Source organism: Thunnus albacares, chromosome 20 (assembly GCF_914725855.1).
Source record: "Thunnus albacares chromosome 20, fThuAlb1.1, whole genome shotgun sequence".
Taxonomy (NCBI): Eukaryota; Metazoa; Chordata; class Actinopteri; order Scombriformes; family Scombridae; genus Thunnus; species Thunnus albacares.
The window spans coordinates 8,986,750-9,009,088 of record NC_058125.1 but is presented as its reverse complement, the minus strand read 5'-3'; the positions used below and the strand labels follow the sequence as shown (position 1 = coordinate 9,009,088).

Here is a 22,339-nt window from a genome sequence, read left to right as displayed (position 1 = left end):
GGGAAAAATAATTCATTTCAAACAAGAAAACGACCCTAAATTAAGTTGATTTGCTTTTCTTCAACAAGCACAAGATCTCTGCCCAAGTGTTTGACTCTGCAGTAAGCATAAATCCAACCTAATGAAAAAACCGCATGTTTAACTGATGATGAACTGTTTTTTTCTGAGGGTGTAGTGTGACAATTATTTTAATTGGGCCTGAAAAACATTTCTACGAATCAGTAAAAACACTGGATCAGTATCAGAACATCCAGAAACTTCTAGACGTCTGCATTTATCTGCAACATTTCATCTCCAGCCAATCACAGCTGGGGGTGGGCGGTGCTTTGAGGCATTCAAATAGACAGAGGTCAAGCTGATGCATCAATTCAGCCTTTACTTTCAAGCCTGAACAAACATTAATCAAGAGCCATCATGGTTGCGTGGACTCAGCAGGAGCGCAGCATCATCGCTGGCATCTTTGCCAACCTGAACTATGAAGACATTGGCCCCAAGGCTCTGGCCAGGTATGGGATCTGCTCTTTGTGAAATGAAGAATGTAATGCATGAAAGATTAGTGATGAATAGAAAATGTATTAAATCCAAGAGAATCCATCCAACTCACCGGTTTCTTCCCCTGCAGGTGTCTGATTGTGTACCCCTGGACTCAGAGGTACTTCGGCGCCTATGGTGACCTCTCCACCCCTGACGCCATCAAGGGCAACCCCAAAATCGCTGCCCATGGCGTCAAGGTGCTGCACGGTCTGGACAGGGCTGTGAAGAACATGGACAACATCAACGAAGCCTATTCCGAACTGAGCGTCCTGCACTCTGACAAGCTGCACGTTGACCCCGACAACTTCAAGGTAAACCTTCATCCCTTCACACCTTTTCTGCAAATGCACCTATGCACATTTTAAAAAGTCCATATTTAATGTAGACATATTCTACAGCAAGTTTGCATATCAAAATGCAGTCTTCCGTGATGCCGAATGTACTTTTTTTGTTTTCTTGTCTAAAATACAGCATGAAAGCCATTTAATTGTTTTTTTTTTTTTACTCTGTATAGATTTTGGCTGACTGTCTGACCGTCGTCATCGCCGCCAGCCTGGGAGATGCTTTCACTGTCGACACTCAGTGCGCCTTCCAGAAGTTCCTGGCTGTGGTGGTGTTCGCTCTTGGCAGGAAGTACCACTAAATGCGTCAGCCCCCCCACTCATACACGTGGGCATCTAAAGGAGATCTAACATCTGTTTTACATGTTGTTTGTCTCCTCAATGAAAAAATAAAGACCAAATGAAAGCAAGATTAAGTTTCTTTATGTTAAGTCAGATAGTTATCCAAAGGGTCACAAGATAAATCTTTAGGGTTGTGAGATGATTAATAGGTTAGGAAAGTTCTGCCTCACAAATTTGTGTTCAGGTTTGGAATTTTCTCCAATCTTAATAATTTTACCTCTTTGGGCCTCAACAGTTATTTAAATGAAATCATCTGAGAAATTAAGAAAGGAAATCACTCTTTGTTGAAACTGCAAACATCTGACATCTGAAATGTGACAAGTAGGGGCTACTAACCAAAGAAAGGGTCATAAGCCAAAAAGGTTGCTTTAACAATTTACTGTATTTTGTAAATGTTTAATATAAAATTTCAATCTACAAAATAACTAGTCACTAGAATGTGGTGGAATAAAAAGTACAATATTTCCCTCTGAAATGTAGTGAAGTACTCTCAGTATCATAAAATGTCAAAGTATAAAAGCAGCATGGAATAGATTTACTCAAATAAAGTACAAGTACCTCAAAATCGTACTGAAGTACAGCACTGGAATAATGCACATCACTGTGTATAACTTAGTAAAAGTAAAGTAAAAAAGTAAAAGTCTAGAGGTGTTAGCAGAACAATATAAGAGTTTGATCTGATCTACCTTTGTAACACAAGTTCAACACACTCACTCATAAAACTTACTCATAAAAGCTGATGACAAAAGTCTGTCTTTTAGGCTACTGTTGGTAAGTCTAGGTTTGTATGTGCATGACCCACTGTCTGAGGTCTTGCTCAAGCAGCCAGCTTGTTTCTTGTTTTGAAACTTTTACACCAGCTTACCTGGCTTGACTCTATCTAAAGGTGTCAAAGAACTTGAGTTTAGGGCATGTTTGGACTGTATTGATACCATGAGTCTTTGAGTATCCTTCACCTTTGATGTTTTATGACTTATGATGCAATTCCAGTTCAGTGTGCCAGCTGATAGGTATAAATAATCACAACACCTTGTAGTGCCTTTAACTTAGTCTGCAGACTGGGTCAGGTGTACTGTAGGTGCTGGGAGGTGCACAGGCAGGCAAACACCTGGAACACAAGCAGAACAAGAAATAGAAGCAAAAAGAGGCAACAATGGCAGTTGAGAAAATGGAAATGGAAGACACAGATTCAACTCTGATGGAGAGGGGCAGGAAGCCGCCCGTGGCCAGAACTCCCAACAAATATGAGAAACTGTTCCAGCCTGCCTGGCGGAGATAGTGGGGACCATGTTCTTCGTTTTCATCGGCTGTGTGTCTGTCATCGAGAACGTGCCAGCAGCTGGACAGCTGCAGCCAGCCCTGGTGCACGGACTGGCAGTGGCAGTGATGGTGGCAGTCATGGATAACATCAGGTAAAGGATGAAAGACTAGTAAAAATGTGGTTGCGTTCATAATTTCAATGCTTTTTTTGTGTGCAATATGTGCTGAACAACCATTTGTGTCTCTTGCAGTTTGCATGATCTCACCATTTTCAAATTTGCTCTTGCTTTTTTCCAGTGGCTCCCATTTCAACCCTCCCTTCACTATTGCCATCTACCTGTGTGGAGGCATGGAGCTGGCGATGGTGGGACCCTACCTCGTCAGCCAGCTGATTGGAGGAGTGCTTGGAGCTGGAATGTCAAAGGTCATCTGAAAGTTTTCGCACATTTTAACAGATTTACCCTTAAGAAGAGAAAAAATATGCTCATCATCACTTACATTTCACAGATTATGACGCCTACAGAGAGATACATCAACGCCACAGGGGCCGCGTTTGATATCCTCAAGTCAGAAAACCAGCTGTACGGAGCCCTCTTCGGGGAGGTGGCCATGACCTGCTTGATCACCATGGTGGTGCTGCTGGTTGCAGTCAACGGCAAGACGAAAACCCCGCTGGCTCCTTTCCTGGTGGGCTGTACTGTCATCATTAACGTCCTGGCAGGGTGAGATAAAAGGGCGATGACCATATAATGTGTGTGTGTGTGTGGAAAGTTTATTGTCAGGTTTATTGTCATGGCGCGTTTATTATCATGTGTACTGTGTTAAACATTTGCACTAACTTTTATTAGTTTAACTCAAAAATATGTTATTCTCTTGACATTATATATTTTATTTGAAAAGTGGGAATAAGTTTTATCTTTAATTTAATATGTGCTTGTATTTATAGTTTATTTTTTCTGGCATAAATTCTGAGATATTTACTTGCGAATGTCTTAATTATTTCAAAATCATTAATTCATTAATTGTGGCAAAATTAAATAACCAATACTTTCATTTACAATGACACAAAACAGACTAGATAGATTTTAAATGCAAGTTGGTGTACCAGAAAAAAAAAGTTTTTTATTTTATTTTAAAATATTTCTGATCTTGGCGACAGATAATTATCATTATATTTTTTTTATTAAAATATATATATACTTCCAATCTTACCAACAGAAAAACATGAAAACTCTGAAACCAAATTATTATGAATGAAACTTAAAGTTTACTGCAGGCTATATCAGTTTTTGCTGACATTTCTAGATTTTGTCAAACAAAACTTTCAAATTGTATTTCACTAAAATATTCAACTCACTATTTGTTTCTTGGTGCAGGGGTGATGTATCAGGGACATGTCTGAACCCTGCAAGGGCTTTTGGCCCGGCTGTGATGACCAACTACTGGGTGTACCACTGGGTGTACTGGGTCGGACCCATAGGAGGAGGCCTGGTGGCCGCTGCTTTAGTCAGGTAAGAGGAGCCAAAACATGAACGAATGAACCGAACAAATAAAATGCCAAAAATTTTAACAAAAAGTCTGTCTTCCATTTCAGGCTCATTCTCGGTGACCATAAACTACGCGTGGTTATGAAATCATAACAGCCTCTATTGTAGGTTTATTGCTCAGACGACAATAAACATGTGAACACTGTGTGTCCCAACAAATATCAGCAATCATTTCATAATGTCATGTGGTCAATTTGATGCTGTAGTTTTCTTTTTTTTTCTTCTTTCATGTGGATTTTTCAGTATGAAATAAAGACAAATGTACAAAACTTCGTGTGTTTCCCTCGTTGATAGCCATACAACTATAAAATAAACCAGTGATATACACAGTGACTTGCGCATGTATGAATTGATGAGGAGACATAAAAGACACAATATGAGTGCTGTGCGGCATGCAGTTTATTATTTCATTTTTCACCGTGAGTTAACATGGTGAATCGTGTATGGCAGACCGCATTCCCATTGCGGGCAGTTTAGCGGTATCTCTCTGCGAGAGCCAGGGCCACGGAGGCCAGGAATTTATCCAAGGAGACGTGGGCATCCGGGGTGAATTCCTTGGGGAACATGTTGGCGACCACCACCACAATGCAGTGAGACAGGATCTGCAGATGACAGAGGAAACAAATATATTGTTTACACTGCAAAACTCTACCGAGAGTTTCAATAAAGCAAGTTATACCAGCAAAGATGACTTGTTTATTTTGCTCATAAAACGGAAACTAAGATTTTAAAACTTTAATTTACACTTTATGGCTTGTTGAAATTTAAAATTGTGCGGCACATCTGCGTAATTAGTGCACAAGTCATGTTAGCGAGAACGCATGTGAACGCATATGAACGTAATCTCAGCACACATCACTGATATCATGAAGACATGACATGATGTCTCACCTTGAAGTTGGCAGGGTCAACCCTCAGCTTGAAGGCGTGCAGGTCGCTGAGATCGCCGAGACCGGTAGTCAGGTCATCGATCTTGCTCACAGCCAGAGCGATTCCACCCATCACCTTCTTTCCGTGGGCCTTCACGGGGCCAGAGCCGGGGCTCATGTCAGACCAGTGGGAGAAGTAGGTCTTGGTTTGCGGGTAGACGGCGAGCATCCTGTGGAAGTGGAGATGAAGAGAAGTGGTGGTTATGTCGGAGAGCCGGGTCAACTTCGAGCGCAAACAAACACAATTATGACATAGAACGCGAAGAAAAATATGGCGCAATCGGTCAGCGCGCGGTACTTATATGACAGTATTCAGCCGAGAAATGCCGAGGTTGTGAGTTCGAGCCTCACCTGGAGCAGCAGAGTTTTAATATGATGGAAATAATTAGTGGGGACAACAGCTCTCCACAAGAACCCAACAACAGAATCATATCTGATTTTCCTTGTGATTTAAAAAGTGCCTTCAGTGTCAATGATGTTACTGTAATTAAATTAAATTCTAAATAGTTTCATTGTTCCAAAATCAGACATGCTTATCACTTTTTTAAGTTGGAACAAATTCACTACTAGACAATTTAAGAAACGAAGTAACTAAACGTTTAAATGAATGTGACCAAATTGCAGATTAGAGCCCAGATTTTGTTGCGTTAATACTCCCATCAGTGACAGGCGCGATGTCAGGCCTTTCATCAGTCACACAAATCGCTGACACAAAGTTTAAAGTATGTATTAAAACTACATTTGTTGTAAATTTCCTGTAATTGATCTATGAGGCTTACCTGCCCAGAGCGTCAGCACCGATGGCGTCCGCTGACTTGGAGATTTTTCCCCACAGCGCCTTGACGGTGGACTTGTCTTTGTCACTCAGTGTAGTCATGTTGACTTGCTTCTCTTTACCTGAATCCGATGAACTCCAATTTGTTTGGGGGGATCTCCTTAAATTCAGTTGGCCGAAGAGTCACACCCACGTGGACATATACCACGCCGCGTCCACTGACGCAGGTGGGACCCTTCCACCCCAGCTGATAAACACTCCAGTGGCCAGATGCCAGCTGAGAGACGATATCAGCGGGTTGAAACAGGGGAATCATTTGGCAGAAAATATGACCATATGCTTAAGCACGCTTACGTTTGGTTTTCTGTTTTGAAACTAGAGAATATGCAGCTGAGCCTATCAGGGGTGCAGGAGGTCATCTCGGGTCAAACGATTCAGGCAGTGACGTCAGGCGGAGGGACTCTGCCACACTCACAGGGTTGGAGTTAAAGCCCCAGTGAGTGACGTGAATGATCTAAACAATTCATAGTTCCTCAACAATATTTAAAAGCTGAGGTTAATGCGGTAAATGAGACACATATGACATATTTTCATCATTCCATTTACTTTTATTAACAATTATGACTTGATTACATGTCCTAAAGGCATGCAAGGTGCTTCTTCACAAACTATCCAACAACTCTTAAAACAAAGGAGGATTTTCTGTTGACAGGTTTATTCTTCACATTCTTTAAATACAAGCCTGTACACGAAAACTAGGCTTTGATTCACATTTGTTTTATTTTTCACACTAAATAGATACAATTAACTCGTGGAGTGCATTTAGGGAGGTTTGTTCAATTTCCAGAATTTTTTTTATAAAAGCAGACAGAAGAAGGCAGAAGAGTTGAGACATCTATGGACACAATAAATCAGATTTGCACATTCCGCACTGAACCTTTTTGAAATAACTACAAAAGTAGTAGTAACAGTAAATTACAGTCTACTAAGCTACAACAAAATACAGAAGCTGTATGCACGTAATGAATAATTTCCTAATGAGTGAAAAAATGTAATTCTCATTATTGTGCAGCTGTGAACACCATTGTGAACTAAGATGAATTAGTCAGTTAATTTGTCTTTAATTGGGCGTTTTTGGCTTCTAACATAAACGAAGTTCTTATCAGTGGGAGGAAGAAGCGCAAGTAACCTTAATCAACGGTATTTGCTTAATAAAAACATATATAAATTGGCCAGTGGCTGCATTTGGGCGCTGCTGGGGAGTGTGGTTTTATAGATAAAGCTCTGGCATGAAAACTCTCCAACTGTTTGGCAAAGAAAGACATGTTTGAATGAATTCAGTGACATCCATGAAGTCTAATGAACAAACACACATTAAGGTTATTTTTAATCACTTATAAGAAGCTGTATATGTCTCATTTAATCAGTTTATATTTGTAAAGTATATTAACCAGAAGTCTTGGATTTTTGAGAAATACTCTAATAATATTGAGACATATCTGCATATGTCGTTCATACACTGTTTGTTCCAGTTTTCTGTTGCCGTCACTGAAATATTAACACATGTATTTCGGTTGCTTTTGTTATTTTTAAACAAATGACTACAGGTAATGATAAAATGAACATGGTTTGAATCACCAAGGATTTTTTTTTTTAACTGCTGCTTTAACTTCGACAAATGATGCTTGCTGAGTAATAACAACAAAGTAACAAAGTCAAAAGAGCTCAGATTAATGCCTAAGGATTGAATCATTGCTCTGAGTGGTGAAAAGTAGGCCTATCCCGCAAGTAAAAGTGGAAATAGAGCATATTCTGAAAAGATTTTCTAAAATCCAATGTCTTAAAAACTGAAAAAGTGCAAGAAATCAAACTCAATGCACATTTTGTCCTGACTTTTTTTGAATTGGGAAAATAATTCATTTCAAACAAGAAAACGACCCTAAATTAAGTTGATTTGCTTTTCTTCAACAAGCACAAGATCTCTGCCCAAGTGTTTGACTCTGCAGTAAGCATAAATCCAACCTAATGAAAAAACCGCATGTTTAACTGATGATGAACTGTTTTTTTCTGAGGGTGTAGTGTGACAATTATTTTAATTGGGCCTGAAAAACATTTCTACGAATCAGTAAAAACACTGGATCAGTATCAGAACATCCAGAAACTTCTAGACGTCTGCATTTATCTGCAACATTTCATCTCCAGCCAATCACAGCTGGGGGTGGGCAGTGCTTTGAGGCATTCAAATAGACAGAGGTCAAGCTGATGCATCAATTCAGCCTTTACTTTCAAGCCTGAACAAACATTAATCAAGAGCCATCATGGTTGAGTGGACTCAGCAGGAGCGCAGCATCATCGCTGGCATCTTTGCCAACCTGAACTATGAAGACATTGGCCCCAAGGCTCTGGCCAGGTATGGGATCTGCTCTTTGTGAAATGAAGAATGTAATGCATGAAAGATTAGTGATGAATAGAAAATGTATTAAATCCAAGAGAATCCATCCAACTCACCGGTTTCTTCCCCTGCAGGTGTCTGATTGTGTACCCCTGGACTCAGAGGTACTTCGGCGCCTATGGTGACCTCTCCACCCCTGACGCCATCAAGGGCAACCCCAAAATCGCTGCCCATGGCGTCAAGGTGCTGCACGGTCTGGACAGGGCTGTGAAGAACATGGACAACATCAACGAAGCCTATTCCGAACTGAGCGTCCTGCACTCTGACAAGCTGCACGTTGACCCCGACAACTTCAAGGTAAACCTTCATCCCTTCACACCTTTTCTGCAAATGCACCTATGCACATTTTAAAAAGTCCATATTTAATGTAGACATATTCTACAGCAAGTTTGCATATCAAAATGCAGTCTTCCGTGATGCCGAATGTACTTTTTTTGTTTTCTTGTCTAAAATACAGCATGAAAGCCATTTAATTGTTTTTTTTTTTTTACTCTGTATAGATTTTGGCTGACTGTCTGACCGTCGTCATCGCCGCCAGCCTGGGAGATGCTTTCACTGTCGACACTCAGTGCGCCTTCCAGAAGTTCCTGGCTGTGGTGGTGTTCGCTCTTGGCAGGAAGTACCACTAAATGCATCAGCCCCCCCACTCATACACGTGGGCATCTAAAGGAGATCTAACATCTGTTTTACATGTTGTTTGTCTCCTCAATGAAAAAATAAAGACCAAATGAAAGCAAGATTAAGTTTCTTTATGTTAAGTCAGATAGTTATCCAAAGGGTCACAAGATAAATCTTTAGGGTTGTGAGATGATTAATAGGTTAGGAAAGTTCTGCCTCACAAATTTGTGTTCAGGTTTGGAATTTTCTCCAATCTTAATAATTTTACCTCTTTGGGCCTCAACAGTTATTTAAATGAAATCATCTGAGAAATTAAGAAAGGAAATCACTCTTTGTTGAAACTGCAAACATCTGACATCTGAAATGTGACAAGTAGGGGCTACTAACCAAAGAAAGGGTCATAAGCCAAAAAGGTTGCTTTAACAATTTACTGTATTTTGTAAATGTTTAATATAAAATTTCAATCTACAAAATAACTAGTCACTAGAATGTGGTGGAATAAAAAGTACAATATTTCCCTCTGAAATGTAGTGAAGTACTCTCAGTATCATAAAATGTCAAAGTATAAAAGCAGCATGGAATAGATTTACTCAAATAAAGTACAAGTACCTCAAAATCGTACTGAAGTACAGCACTGGAATAATGCACACCACTGTGTATAACTTAGTAAAAGTAAAGTAAAAAAGTAAAAGTCTAGAGGTGTTAGCAGAACAATATAAGAGTTTGATCTGATCTACCTTTGTAACACAAGTTCAACACACTCACTCATAAAACTTACTCATAAAAGCTGATGACAAAAGTCTGTCTTTTAGGCTACTGTTGGTAAGTCTAGGTATGTATGTGCATGACCCACTGTCTGAGGTCTTGCTCAAGCAGCCAGCTTGTTTCTTGTTTTGAAACTTTTACACCAGCTTACCTGGCTTGACTCTATCTAAAGGTGTCAAAGAACTTGAGTTTAGGGCATGTTTGGACTGTATTGATACCATGAGTCTTTGAGTATCCTTCACCTTTGATGTTTTATGACTTATGATGCAATTCCAGTTCAGTGTGCCAGCTGATAGGTATAAATAATCACAACACCTTGTAGTGCCTTTAACTTAGTCTGCAGACTGGGTCAGGTGTACTGTAGGTGCTGGGAGGTGCACAGGCAGGCAAACACCTGGAACACAATCAGAACAAGAAATAGAAGCAAAAAGAGGCAACAATGGCAGTTGAGAAAATGGAAATGGAAGACACAGATTCAACTCTGATGGAGAGGGGCAGGAAGCCGCCCGTGGCCAGAACTCCCAACAAATATGAGAAACTGTTCCAGCTTGCCTGGCGGAGATAGTGGGGACCATGTTCTTCGTTTTCATCAGCTGTGTGTATGTCATCGAGAACGTGCCAGCAGCTGGACAGCTGCAGCCAGCCCTGGTGCACGGACTGGCAGTGGCAGTGATGGTGGCAGTTATGGATAACATCAGGTAAAGGATGAAAGACTAGTAAAAGTGTGGTTGCGTTCATAATTTCAATGCTTTTTTTGTGTGCAATATGTGCTGAACAACCATTTGTGTCTCTTGCAGTTTGCATGATCTCACCATTTTCAAATTTGCTCTTGCTTTTTTCCAGTGGCTCCCATTTCAACCCTCCCTTCACTATTGCTATCTACCTGTGTGGAGGCATGGAGCTGGCGATGGTGGGACCCTACCTCGTCAGCCAGCTGATTGGAGGAGTGCTTGGAGCTGGAATGTCAAAGGTCATCTGAAAGTTTTCGCACATTTTAACAGATTTACCCTTAAGAAGAGAAAAAATATGCTCATCATCACTTACATTTCACAGATTATGACGCCTACAGAGAGATACATCAACGCCACAGGGGCCGCGTTTGATATCCTCAAGTCAGAAAACCAGCTGTACGGAGCCCTCTTCGGGGAGGTGGCCATGACCTGCTTGATCACCATGGTGGTGCTGCTGGTTGCAGTCAACGGCAAGACGAAAACCCCGCTGGCTCCTTTCCTGGTGGGCTGTACTGTCATCATTAACGTCCTGGCAGGGTGAGATAAAAGGGCGATGACCATATAATGTGTGTGTGTGTGTGGAAAGTTTATTGTCAGGTTTATTGTCATTGCGCATTTATTATCATGTGTACTGTGTTAAACATTTGCACTAACTTTTATTAGTTTAACTCAAAAATATTGTAGCGTCCGCCAGGACGTGTTCAAATAACAGGCAACTGATCGGCACTGTACCGTTTATTTAGCTGAACAGGATGGGTTACTGTTGGCCGTAACCACGCCAAAAAAACAACAATAATGTAACTCGAACTCACAGAACTGTAGCTGCTGTCACTCGCGCCTCTCGCACCCTCACTCACTCTCCTCCTCGCGCACGCGCACACACACACTCACATCCCTGCCCCTCCCCTACTCACGCCCTCTTAACATGTGGCTACCAACAAACGCTTAACAGTACAAGAACATTAACAGGGTCGCTACACTGCCCCCCCCCTTACAAAGTCCCTCGCCCCGAGGGGTCACATGCAAAGTCTCTGAGGTGGGCTGGGGGCTTTCTCTGTCTCTGGGGCCGCCTTGAAGTGGGTTGCACCTGCACTCTTGGACTCTCCAGTTGATGAGCAGGAGTTGTGTCTTGAGGTGTGGGGGTGTGTGCAGGGGGATGTGAGGGGGAATGTGAGGGGTCGGTAAGGGAAACAGCCGGAGAATCTGGGGGTGTGGCTGTCTGCTTCTTTTGGGAATGTGCAGAGTGTGCAGGGCGCTGATGAGGGCGTGCGTCACCTCTATACGGGGCCAACCTGTCTCTGTGGAGAACAACCCGCCTCCCCCTAGGCGGCAGCTGGACCCTATATACTACCTCCCCCAGCTTCTCCAACACCTCACACGGGCCCACCCAGTGACAGTCCAGCTTGGGGCACCGGCCCTTTTTTCTCCGTGGGCTATACACCCACACCAGGTCCCCAGCCCCAAAGTCTCCCCCTCTGGCCCTCAGGTCATAGTTTCTTTTCTGCCTCATACCTGCCTTCTGCAGCTGGTTACGGCCAAAGGCATGAGCTGACTCCATACGATCCTGAAGCCTCCTAGCGTACTCTGGGCCAGGAGGAGCTGCTGGGGCATCTGGGGGCCTGCCAAAAGCCATCTCTGCTGGCGTGCGCAGTTCTCGCCCTAACATGAGCAGGGCAGGTGTGCATAAGGTTGAATCTTGCACAGCCGACCTGTAGGCCAATAGGACAAGGGGAAGGTGCATGTCCCAATCACGCTGATGCTCTGTAGTGAGGACTGCAAGTTGTTTCGCCAGAGTTCGGTTAAACCGTTCAACTAGTCCATCACTCTGGGGGTGTAAAGGTGTAGTTCGAGTCTTTTGCATGCCCAGCCGGTCACACATAGCAGAGAACACAGCCGACTCAAAGTTCCTTCCCTGGTCGCTGTGGATGACCTCAGCTGCCCCGAACCTGGCGAACATGCCCTCCACTAGAGCATCAGCAACAGTCTCCGCCTCCTGATCTGGTATGGCATAGGCCTCAGGCCATTTTGTGAAATAATCCATGGCAGCCAAAACATACCGATTCCCTTTATCTGTGCGGGGGAATGGGCCCATTATGTCTACCGCCACCCTTTCCATAGGAGCCCCCACCGCCAGCTGCTGGAGCTGGGCACGAGACTGCTCCGGGGGCCCTTTATGTGCAGTACAGAGGTCACAGCGGCGGCAGAAGTCCTCAACATCTCTCCTGAGCTGACCCCAGTAGAAACTCTGCCGGAGTCGACGAAGGGTTTTTGAGACCCCAAAGTGTCCTGCTCCAGTTGTGCCATGAGAGGCTTTTAGCACCGACTCTCTCAGTGCCCTGGGGACTACTACCTGCCACCTCTCTTCTCCTGTGGCTGGCTCTCTCCAGGCTCTTTGAAGCACTCCATCCTTCACTTGGAGAGCCTCAAATTTTGAGACCAGTCCTTTGGTGGCAGGTGAGCATCCTGCAACCTCATTCCACCGCGGCTTTTGTCCTGACTCCACCCACTGCAAAACAGGCTGTAAGTCAACATCCCTTTCCTGCTGTACCTTCCACTCCGTGGAGTCCACAACCTGTGCACCTCTACAGAACAGCCTGTTTCCATTAAGCTCTTCCTCCATACCAAGCTCTTTCTCCCGAGCCTCTCTCTTTTCACAGTACCGGCAGCCATCAGAAGCACAGGGGCGCCGAGACATGGCGTCAGCGTTGGTATGGCGAGCTCCAGCCCTGTACTCCACTTTAAAGACGTATGGTGCCAATTCCTCTAGCCAGCGTGCAATCTGCCCTTCTGGCTCCCTGAAGGACATTAACCATTGGAGGGCTGCATGGTCAGTTCGGACTGTGAAGGGAAGGCCGCAGAGATAGTACCTGAAGTGTCTTATTGTTCTCACAATAGCAAGGAGCTCTCTGCGTGTCACACAGTAGCGTCGTTCAGCTTTGTTGAAAGTTTTACTGAAGTACGCTATTACCTTCTCTCCCTCCGGTCCCACCTGGCTCAGCACCGCACCCATCCCAACATCACTGGCATCAGTATCCAGTACAAAAGGCAAATTGGGGTCTGGGGGGGTGAGGATGGGAGACTCTGTCAGGGCCTTCTTCAAAGAGCTGAAGGCTTGTTCACAGTCAGAAGTCCAGGCAAAATCACAGTCTTTCTGTTGCAGGCGGAACAGAGGGGCAGCTATACAAGAGAAGCCATGCACAAACCTCCTGTAGTAGGATGCCAGCCCAAGGAAGCTTTTCAGCTCTCTCACATTAGCGGGGACTGGCCAGTCCTTCACTGCCCGCACTTTCTCCTCCAATGTGCTGATGCCCTCCTCCCCAACTCTGTGGCCCAGAAACTCTAGTTCTTTTCTCATGAAGCAGCACTTGTCTGGGTGTAGCTTCAGTCCTGCAGCTGCTATTCGATGTAGAACTCGCCGCAGGGCCCCTAAGGCGGTCTGAAAGGAGCTGCCGTGGACCAGGATGTCGTCCAGGTATACCAGACATTCCTGCCGGGGAATGTCTGCCAACACCTTTTCCATCAGCCGTTCAAAGGTGGCTGGTGCGTTGCATAGGCCAAAACAGAGGACTTTAAACTGCCATAATCCCCTCCCCGTACAGAAAGCTGTCTTTGGCCTGGCTGAGGGGCTGAGGGGCACCTGCCAATACCCGCAACGTAGGTCCAAAGAGGAAAACCAGGATGACCCGGACACCAAGTCGAGGCACTCATCAATGCGGGGCAGTGGATATGAGTCCTTCCTGGTCACACTATTTAGCGGCCTGTAGTCCACACAGAATCTCATTTTTGGACTCTTTTTTTTGTTGACCATCACGACTCCCGAGGCCCAGGGGCTGTCAGAGGGCTCGATGATGCCGGCCTCCAGCATCTCATCTATTGCATCGTCTGCAGCTGACTGATGTGCCAGGGGAAGGCGCCGTGGGCGTGTCTTAATGGGTTGTGCATCCCCTGTGTCAATTTCGTGTTGCACTAAGTGTGTCAGCCCCACTTCTTCCTCTGACAGTGCAAAAATGTCCTTAAATTCCACCAACAGCTGCCATAGCTCTTCCCGCTGATCAGGTTCCAGGTTAACGCTGCTGCGTTCCCACACCTCTTTAACTGCTGCCAGTCTGTCCACCTGCCCTCCCGCTGTTGGTGGCTTGATAGGGGCAGGTGGCTGTATATCAGCTGTGGCATGGGGGGTAGGGGCAAGAGGTGCAGGAAGGGGTGGGGGGCTTGAACGTGCCTCTACTGTTCTCACGGCTGGCAGCTGTGGTTCAACAGTTTGAGCAGGGTGTACCATTGCGACTATGGGACCCCCTGGGAAAGCCAGTGTGTTCTTCCCCAGGTCCAACACACACTGGGCAGCCCGCAGAAAGTCCAGTCCTATTATGCAGGGGTCCTGCACTGCCGCGACCCACACCCTAAAGGTCGCCGCTAGCCCCCCCACCTGAATAAGCACCACCCATCTTCCCAGCATAGGCGCTAACTCACCAGTCACAGTCCTTAGCCTCACAGCAGTAGGTATCAACTGTGTCCCCACTGGGACCATGTCAGGTCTCAACAGCGTAGCGGTGGAGCCAGTGTCAACAAGGGCAGTGCATGGAGCCCCCGCCAGGGTGACAGGGACATGGCAAAAATCCCCTGCGTGGGTCCAACCCACCACCCTTGCGGACTCAGTGGTGTCATCTGCCTGCAGGGGGTCTAGAGTCTCGCTCCCCCGTTCAAGCTTCTGGGCTCTGTCTACCAGGGAGGAGGTAGGGTGGGACATAGGGGCAGGGGTCTGTGCCGTCCCGCTTACACAGACCCTGGGTCGTTTCCCTGAACATCGATACGTTTGGGGCACCGCACACTGATATGGCCAGCCTGGCCACATACCCAGCAAACAGGGGCTCCTCTGCGAGGACGGGTGTTGCTGTGTGGTGATTGCAGTGACACAGCACGGATCATTTCAGTCAATTCAGCCACCCATGCAGGTTTTTCTTGACCTGGGCCCTCCTGTACCACGGATCTCACAACATGGCTGCCCCCATTAAAGTCGCTTTCAGACGCCCCTCCTACGACCTCTCTCTCCAACGCCAGCTCTAGCGCCTCCTGCAGAGTGCAGGGATGTGCCAGCTGAGTCTGGATGCGCAGCTCCCTTGGGGTTATGGCTCGAATGAACTGGTCCCTTGCCAGCTCGCACTGTACCTCAGCGGACATGTGGGCATATGCTCTCCTCGCCAGGGTCTCAATGTCATTAGCCAATACACGGAGCGGTTCACCCGGTTGCCTCTGCCTGCTTGACAGCTCCGAACGCAGGACACCAGGCTGGCAGCATTGTCCAAACCTCCGTTGCAGCGCCCCAACTAAGGCTCCGTAGTCAGCTCTCTCAGCTGGGCTGAGGAGCAGCAAACATGTCAGTGCTTCTTCAGTAAGACACATGGCCAGCTGGAACGCCTTTTTCTTTCCAGACCAGCCTGCAGCCTGTGCTAACAGTTCGAATTGTGCATGGTAGGCCTCCCAGTTCGCCTTACCGGAGTATTTTGGCGTTTTCACTTGGAGCTGGTCACAGTTGCCGCCAATTCCGGTGCGCGCCTCCAAGCCTGGTGAGTCGAAGCCGGCAGCAGCAGCCATGTCTCTCGCTGTCCGTCTCAGGTGAGCGACATGCTCCGAGGTGCGGCCATACTCGTTCACATAATTAGGCTCACCGGCACGCCAGCTGTCCATAAGCACCTCCTCCTTGACTTTCGGACGGGTCCCGGTCCGGTCCCGCTGCGCCGCCATCACCTTAGACTGTAGCAGGCAGCCGAGTCCAACTAGCTGCTAACGGTGAGTAGCCAGGGAAGCTCCGGTGGTTTAACTTCTGACACCAAATGTAGCGTCCGCCAGGACGTGTTCAAATAACAGGCAACTGATCGGCACTGTACCGTTTATTTAGCTGAACAGGATGGGTTACTGTTGGCCGTAACCACGCCAAAAAAACAACAATAATGTAACTCGAACTCACAGAACTGTAGCTGCTGTCACTCGCGCCTCTCGCACCCTCACTCACTCTCCTCCTCGCGCACGCGCACACACACACTCACATCCCTGCCCCTCCCCTACTCACGCCCTCTTAACATGTGGCTACCAACAAACGCTTAACAGTACAAGAACATTAACAGGGTCGCTACAATATGTTATTCTCTTGACATTATATATTTTATTTGAAAAGTGGGAATAAGTTTTATCTTTAATTTAATATGTACTTGTATTTATAGTTTATTTTTTCTGGCATAAATTCTGAGATATTTACTTGCGAATGTCTTAATTATTTCAAAATCATTAATGCATTAATTGTGGCAAAATTAAATAACCAATACTTTCATTTACAATGACACAAAACAGACTAGATAGATTTTTAATGCAAGTTGGTGTACCAGAAAAAAAAAGTTTTTTATTTTATTTTAAAATATTTCTGATCTTGGCGACAGATAATTATCATTATATTTTTTTTATTAAAATATATATATACTTCCAATCTTACCAACAGAAAAACATGAAAACTCTGAAACCAAATTATTATGAATGAAACTTAAAGTTTACTGCAGGCTATATCAGTTTTTGCTGACATTTCTAGATTTTGTCAAACAAAACTTTCAAATTGTATTTCACTAAAATATTCAACTCACTATTTGTTTCTTGGTGCAGGGGTGATGTATCAGGGACATGTCTGAACCCTGCAAGGGCTTTTGGCCCGGCTGTGATGACCAACTACTGGGTGTACCACTGGGTGTACTGGGTCGGACCCATAGGAGGACGCCTGGTGGCCGCTGCTTTAGTCAGGTAAGAGGAGCCAAAACATGAACGAATGAACCGAACAAATAAAATGCCAAAAATTTTAACAAAAAGTCTGTCTTCCATTTCAGGCTCATTCTCGGTGACCATAAACTACGCGTGGTTATGAAATCATAACAGCCTCTATTGTAGGTTTATTGCTCAGACGACAATAAACCTGTGAACACTGTGTGTCCCAACAAATATCAACAATCATTTCATAATGTCATGTGGTCAATTTGATGCTGTAGTTTTCTTTTTTTTCTTCTTTCATGTGGATTTTTCAGTATGAAATAAAGACAAATGTACAAAACTTCGTGTGTTTCCCTCGTTGATAGCCATACAACTATAAAATAAACCAGTGATATACACAGTGACTTGCGCATGTATGAATTGATGAGGAGACATAAAAGACACAATATGAGTGCTGTGCGGCATGCAGTTTATTATTTCATTTTTCACCATGAGTTAACATGGTGAATCGTGTATGGCAGACCGCATTCCCATTGCGGGCAGTTTAGCGGTATCTCTCTGCGAGAGCCAGGGCCACGGAGGCCAGGAATTTATCCAAGGAGACGTGGGCATCCGGGGTGAATTCCTTGGGGAACATGTTGGCGACCACCACCAGAATGCAGTGAGACAGGATCTGCAGATGACAGAGGAAACAAATATATTGTTTACACTGCAAAACTCTAAGTTTCAATAAAGCAAGTTATACCAGCAAAGATGACTTGTTTATTTTGCTCATAAAACGGAAACTAAGATTTTAAAACTTTAATTTACACTTTATGGCTTGTTGAAATTTAAAATGGTGCGGCACATCTGCGTAATTAGTGCACAAGTCATGTTAGCGAGAACGCATGTGAACGCATATGAACGTAATCTCAGCACACATCACTGATATCATGAAGACATGACATGATGTCTCACCTTGAAGTTGGCAGGGTCAACCCTCAGCTTGAAGGCGTGCAGGTCGCTGAGATCGCCGAGACCGGTAGTCAGGTCATCGATCTTGCTCACAGCCAGAGCGATTCCACCCATCACCTTCTTTCCGTGGGCCTTCACGGGGCCAGAGCCGGGGCTCATGTCAGACCAGTGGGAGAAGTAGGTCTTGGTTTGCGGGTAGACGGCGAGCATCCTGTGGAAGTGGAGATGAAGAGAAGTGGTGGTTATGTTGGAGAGCCGGGTCAACTTCGAGCGCAAACAAACACAATTATGACATAGAACGCGAAGAAAAATATGGCGCAATCGGTCAGCGCGCGGTACTTATATGACAGTATTCAGCCGAGAAATGCCGAGGTTGTGAGTTCGAGCCTCACCTGGAGCAGCAGAGTTTTAATATGATGGAAATAATTAGTGGGGACAACAGCTCTCCACAAGAACCCAACAACAGAATCATATCTGATTTTCCTTGTGATTTAAAAAGTGCCTTCAGTGAAAATCAGACATGCTTATCACTTTTTTAAGTTGGAACAAATTCACTACTAGACAATTTAAGAAACGAAGTAACTAAACGTTTAAATGAATGTAACCAAATTGCAGATTAGAGCCCAGATTTTGTTGCGTTAATACTCCCATCAGTGACAGGCGCGATGTCAGGCCTTTCATCAGTCACACAAATCGCTGACACAAAGTTTAAAGTATGTATTAAAACTACATTTGTTGTAAATTTCCTGTAATTGATCTATGAGGCTTACCTGCCCAGAGCGTCAGCACCGATGGCGTCCGCTGACTTGGAGATTTTTCCCCACAGCGCCTTGACGGTGGACTTGTCTTTGTCACTCAGTGTAGTCATGTTGACTTGCTTCTCTTTACCTGAATCCGATCTCCTTAAATTCAGTTGGCCGAAGAGTCACACCCACGTGGACATATGCCACGCCGCGTCCACTGAAGCAGGTGGGACCCTTCCACCCCAGCTGATAAACACTCCAGTGGCCAGATGCCAGCTGAGAGACGATATCAGCGGGTTGCAACAGGGGAATCATTTTGCAGAAAATATGACCATATGCTTAAGCACGCTTACGTTTGGTTTTCTGTTTTGAAACTAGAGAATATGCAGTTGAGCCTATCAGGGGTGCAGGAGGTCATCTCGGGTCAAACGATTCAGGCAGTGACGTCAGGCAGAGGGACTCTGCCACACTCACAGGGTTGGAGTTAAAGCCCCAGTGAGTGACGTGAATGATCTAAACAATTCATAGTTCCTCAACAATATTTAAAAGCTGAGGTTAATGCGGTAAATGAGACACATATGACATATTTTCATCATTCCATTTACTTTTATTAACAATTATGACTTGATTACATGTCCTAAAGGCATGCAAGGTGCTTCTTCACAAACTATCCAACAACTCTTAAAACAAAGGAGGATTTTCTGTTGACAGGTTTATTCTTCACATTCTTTAAATACAAGCCTGTACACGAAAACTAGGCTTTGATTCACATTTGTTTTATTTTTCACACTAAATAGATACAATTAACTCGTGGAGTGCATTTAGGGAGGTTTGTTCAATTTCCAGAATTTTTTTTATAAAAGCAGACAGAAGAAGGCAGAAGAGTTGAGACATCTATGGACACAATAAATCAGATTTGCACATTCCGCACTGAACCTTTTTGAAATAACTACAAAAGTAGTAGTAACAGTAAATTACAGTCTACTAAGCTACAACAAAATACAGAAGCTGTATGCACGTAATGAATAATTTCCTAATGAGTGAAAAAATGTAATTCTCATTATTGTGCAGCTGTGAACACCATTGTGAACTAAGATGAATTAGTCAGTTAATTTGTCTTTAATTGGGCGTTTTTGGCTTCTAACATAAACGAAGTTCTTATCAGTGGGAGGAAGAAGCGCAAGTAACCTTAATCAACGGTATTTGCTTAATCAAAACATACATAAATTGGCCAGTGGCTGCATGGGTGGAGGGGGCGCTGCTGGGGAGTGTGGTTTTATAGATAAAGCTCTGGCATGAAAACTCTCCAACTGTTTGGCAAAGAAAGACATGTTTGAATGAATTCAGTGACATCCATGAAGTCTAATGAACAAACACACATTAAGGTTATTTTTAATCACTTATAAGAAGCTGTATATGTCTCATTTAATCAGTTTATATTTGTAAAGTATATTAACCAGAAGTCTTGGATTTTTGAGAAATACTCTAATAATATTGAGACATATCTGCATATGTCGTTCATACACTGTTTGTTCCAGTTTTCTGTTGCCGTCACTGAAATATTAACACATGTATTTCGGTTGCTTTTGTTATTTTTAAACAAATGACTACAGGTAATGATAAAATGAACATGGTTTGAATCACCAAGGATTTTTTTTTTTAACTGCTGCTTTAACTTCGACAAATGATGCTTGCTGAGTAATAACAACAAAGTAACAAAGTCAAAAGAGCTCAGATTAATGCCTAAGGATTGAATCATTGCTCTGAGTGGTGAAAAGTAGGCCTATCCCGCAAGTAAAAGTGGAAATAGAGCATATTCTGAAAAGATTTTCTAAAATCCAATGTCTTAAAAACTGAAAAAGTGCAAGAAATCAAACTCAATGCACATTTTGTCCTGACTTTTTTTGAATTGGGAAAAATAATTCATTTCAAACAAGAAAACGACCCTAAATTAAGTTGATTTGCTTTTCTTCAACAAGCACAAGATCTCTGCCCAAGTGTTTGACTCTGCAGTAAGCATAAATCCAACCTAATGAAAAAACCGCATGTTTAACTGATGATGAACTGTTTTTTTCTGAGGGTGTAGTGTGACAATTATTTTAATTGGGCCTGAAAAACATTTCTACGAATCAGTAAAAACACTGGATCAGTATCAGAACATCCAGAAACTTCTAGACGTCTGCATTTATCTGCAACATTTCATCTCCAGCCAATCACAGCTGGGGGTGGGCGGTGCTTTGAGGCATTCAAATAGACAGAGGTCAAGCTGATGCATCAATTCAGCCTTTACTTTCAAGCCTGAACAAACATTAATCAAGAGCCATCATGGTTGAGTGGACTCAGCAGGAGCGCAGCATCATCGCTGGCATCTTTGCCAACCTGAACTATGAAGACATTGGCCCCAAGGCTCTGGCCAGGTATGGGATCTGCTCTTTGTGAAATGAAGAATGTAATGCATGAAAGATTAGTGATGAATAGAAAATGTATTAAATCCAAGAGAATCCATCCAACTCACCGGTTTCTTCCCCTGCAGGTGTCTGATTGTGTACCCCTGGACTCAGAGGTACTTCGGCGCCTATGGTGACCTCTCCACCCCTGACGCCATCAAGGGCAACCCCAAAATCGCTGCCCATGGCGTCAAGGTGCTGCACGGTCTGGACAGGGCTGTGAAGAACATGGACAACATCAACGAAGCCTATTCCGAACTGAGCGTCCTGCACTCTGACAAGCTGCACGTTGACCCCGACAACTTCAGGGTAAACCTTCATCCCTTCACACCTTTTCTGCAAATGCACCTATGCACATTTTAAAAAGTCCATATTTAATGTAGACATATTCTACAGCAAGTTTGTATATCAAAATGCAGTCTTCCGTGATGCCGAATGTACTTTTTTTGTTTTCTTGTCTAAAATACAGCATGAAAGCCATTTAATTGTTTTTTTTTTTTTTTTACTCTGTATAGAGTTTGGCTGACTGTCTGACCGTCGTCATCGCCGCCAGCCTGGGAGATGCTTTCACTGTCGACACTCAGTGCGCCTTCCAGAAGTTCCTGGCTGTGGTGGTGTTCGCTCTTGGCAGGAAGTACCACTAAATGCATCAGCCCCCCCACTCATACACGTGGGCATCTAAAGGAGATCTAACATCTGTTTTACATGTTGTTTGTCTCCTCAATGAAAAAATAAAGACCAAATGAAAGCAAGATTAAGTTTCTTTATGTTAAGTCAGATAGTTATCCAAAGGGTCACAAGATAAATCTTTAGGGTTGTGAGATGATTAATAGGTTAGGAAAGTTCTGCCTCACAAATTTGTGTTCAGGTTTGGAATTTTCTCCAATCTTAATAATTTTACCTCTTTGGGCCTCAACAGTTATTTAAATGAAATCATCTGAGAAATTAAGAAAGGAAATCACTCTTTGTTGAAACTGCAAACATCTGACATCTGAAATGTGACAAGTAGGGGCTACTAACCAAAGAAAGGGTCATAAGCCAAAAAGGTTGCTTTAACAATTTACTGTATTTTGTAAATGTTTAATATAACATTTCAATCTACAAAATAACTAGTCACTAGAATGTGGTGGAATAAAAAGTACAATATTTCCCTC

General features: G+C 44.0%; 6 protein-coding genes, 1 long non-coding RNA gene and 1 pseudogene across 7 annotated transcripts; 5 read left to right on the top strand and 3 right to left on the bottom strand.

The window, feature by feature from the left end:
* Window positions 1-366: 366 nt before the first annotated feature.
* Window positions 367-1,283, top strand: LOC122971878 (hemoglobin subunit beta-like). The gene is made up of 3 exons (XM_044338624.1): window positions 367-506; window positions 623-845; window positions 1,049-1,283. The coding sequence occupies exons 1-3, from the start codon at window positions 415-417 to the stop codon at window positions 1,175-1,177; spliced, it is 444 nt and encodes a 147-aa protein (XP_044194559.1). The 5' UTR covers window positions 367-414; the 3' UTR covers window positions 1,178-1,283.
* Window positions 1,284-2,163: 880 nt separating this feature from the next.
* LOC122971895 lies at window positions 2,164-3,066 on the bottom strand. Its single transcript, XR_006399582.1, has 3 exons — window positions 2,976-3,066; window positions 2,744-2,887; window positions 2,164-2,325 (listed from the first exon to the last, which is right to left on the bottom strand). It is a non-coding gene; the product is annotated as an uncharacterized LOC122971895 (long non-coding RNA).
* LOC122971869 lies at window positions 2,319-4,598 on the top strand (annotated as a pseudogene).
* Window positions 4,406-5,917, bottom strand: LOC122971888 (hemoglobin subunit alpha-like). Its single transcript, XM_044338635.1, has 3 exons — window positions 5,733-5,917; window positions 4,916-5,123; window positions 4,406-4,626 (listed from the first exon to the last, which is right to left on the bottom strand). Exons 1-3 carry the CDS (start codon window positions 5,828-5,830, stop codon window positions 4,498-4,500), a joined length of 435 nt encoding a protein of 144 aa, XP_044194570.1. The 5' UTR covers window positions 5,831-5,917; the 3' UTR covers window positions 4,406-4,497.
* A 2,056-nt stretch (window positions 5,918-7,973) lies between these two features.
* Window positions 7,974-8,881, top strand: LOC122971875 (hemoglobin subunit beta). The gene is made up of 3 exons (XM_044338622.1): window positions 7,974-8,138; window positions 8,255-8,477; window positions 8,681-8,881. The coding sequence occupies exons 1-3, from the start codon at window positions 8,047-8,049 to the stop codon at window positions 8,807-8,809; spliced, it is 444 nt and encodes a 147-aa protein (XP_044194557.1). The 5' UTR covers window positions 7,974-8,046; the 3' UTR covers window positions 8,810-8,881.
* A 1,121-nt stretch (window positions 8,882-10,002) lies between these two features.
* Window positions 10,003-17,649, top strand: LOC122971721 (aquaporin-8-like). Its single transcript, XM_044338465.1, has 6 exons — window positions 10,003-10,057; window positions 10,111-10,261; window positions 10,407-10,533; window positions 10,617-10,831; window positions 16,943-17,077; window positions 17,161-17,649. Exons 1-6 carry the CDS (start codon window positions 10,003-10,005, stop codon window positions 17,204-17,206), a joined length of 729 nt encoding a protein of 242 aa, XP_044194400.1. The 3' UTR covers window positions 17,207-17,649.
* On the bottom strand, window positions 17,494-18,902 carry LOC122971883 (hemoglobin subunit alpha). Its single transcript, XM_044338629.1, has 3 exons — window positions 18,766-18,902; window positions 17,999-18,206; window positions 17,494-17,714 (listed from the first exon to the last, which is right to left on the bottom strand). Exons 1-3 carry the CDS (start codon window positions 18,861-18,863, stop codon window positions 17,586-17,588), a joined length of 435 nt encoding a protein of 144 aa, XP_044194564.1. The 5' UTR covers window positions 18,864-18,902; the 3' UTR covers window positions 17,494-17,585.
* A 2,080-nt stretch (window positions 18,903-20,982) lies between these two features.
* Window positions 20,983-21,901, top strand: LOC122971874 (hemoglobin subunit beta-like). The gene is made up of 3 exons (XM_044338621.1): window positions 20,983-21,155; window positions 21,272-21,494; window positions 21,701-21,901. The coding sequence occupies exons 1-3, from the start codon at window positions 21,064-21,066 to the stop codon at window positions 21,827-21,829; spliced, it is 444 nt and encodes a 147-aa protein (XP_044194556.1). The 5' UTR covers window positions 20,983-21,063; the 3' UTR covers window positions 21,830-21,901.
* Window positions 21,902-22,339: the final 438 nt, after the last annotated feature.

Bases quoted from the DNA above. Each gene is read 5' to 3' on its own strand.
- LOC122971878 (XM_044338624.1), top strand. From the start codon at position 415: ATGGTTGCGTGGACTCAGCAGGAGCGCAGCATCATCGCTGGCATCTTT. The intron at 507-622 runs GTATGGGATCTG...CTTCCCCTGCAG, and splicing joins GGCCCCAAGGCTCTGGCCAG to GTGTCTGATTGTGTACCCCT. The intron at 846-1,048 runs GTAAACCTTCAT...TACTCTGTATAG, and splicing joins TTGACCCCGACAACTTCAAG to ATTTTGGCTGACTGTCTGAC.
- LOC122971888 (XM_044338635.1), bottom strand. From the start codon at position 5,830: ATGACTACACTGAGTGACAAAGACAAGTCCACCGTCAAGGCGCTGTGG. The intron at 5,124-5,732 runs GTAAGCCTCATA...CCACTTCCACAG, and splicing joins GGTGCTGACGCTCTGGGCAG to GATGCTCGCCGTCTACCCGC. The intron at 4,627-4,915 runs GTGAGACATCAT...TGTCATCTGCAG, and splicing joins TTGACCCTGCCAACTTCAAG to ATCCTGTCTCACTGCATTGT.
- LOC122971875 (XM_044338622.1), top strand. From the start codon at position 8,047: ATGGTTGAGTGGACTCAGCAGGAGCGCAGCATCATCGCTGGCATCTTT. The intron at 8,139-8,254 runs GTATGGGATCTG...CTTCCCCTGCAG, and splicing joins GGCCCCAAGGCTCTGGCCAG to GTGTCTGATTGTGTACCCCT. The intron at 8,478-8,680 runs GTAAACCTTCAT...TACTCTGTATAG, and splicing joins TTGACCCCGACAACTTCAAG to ATTTTGGCTGACTGTCTGAC.
- LOC122971721 (XM_044338465.1), top strand. From the start codon at position 10,003: ATGGCAGTTGAGAAAATGGAAATGGAAGACACAGATTCAACTCTGATG. The intron at 10,262-10,406 runs GTAAAGGATGAA...GCTTTTTTCCAG, and splicing joins GCAGTTATGGATAACATCAG to TGGCTCCCATTTCAACCCTC. The intron at 17,078-17,160 runs GTAAGAGGAGCC...CTTCCATTTCAG, and splicing joins GTGGCCGCTGCTTTAGTCAG to GCTCATTCTCGGTGACCATA.
- LOC122971883 (XM_044338629.1), bottom strand. From the start codon at position 18,863: ATGACTACACTGAGTGACAAAGACAAGTCCACCGTCAAGGCGCTGTGG. The intron at 18,207-18,765 runs GTAAGCCTCATA...CCACTTCCACAG, and splicing joins GGTGCTGACGCTCTGGGCAG to GATGCTCGCCGTCTACCCGC. The intron at 17,715-17,998 runs GTGAGACATCAT...TGTCATCTGCAG, and splicing joins TTGACCCTGCCAACTTCAAG to ATCCTGTCTCACTGCATTCT.
- LOC122971874 (XM_044338621.1), top strand. From the start codon at position 21,064: ATGGTTGAGTGGACTCAGCAGGAGCGCAGCATCATCGCTGGCATCTTT. The intron at 21,156-21,271 runs GTATGGGATCTG...CTTCCCCTGCAG, and splicing joins GGCCCCAAGGCTCTGGCCAG to GTGTCTGATTGTGTACCCCT. The intron at 21,495-21,700 runs GTAAACCTTCAT...TACTCTGTATAG, and splicing joins TTGACCCCGACAACTTCAGG to AGTTTGGCTGACTGTCTGAC.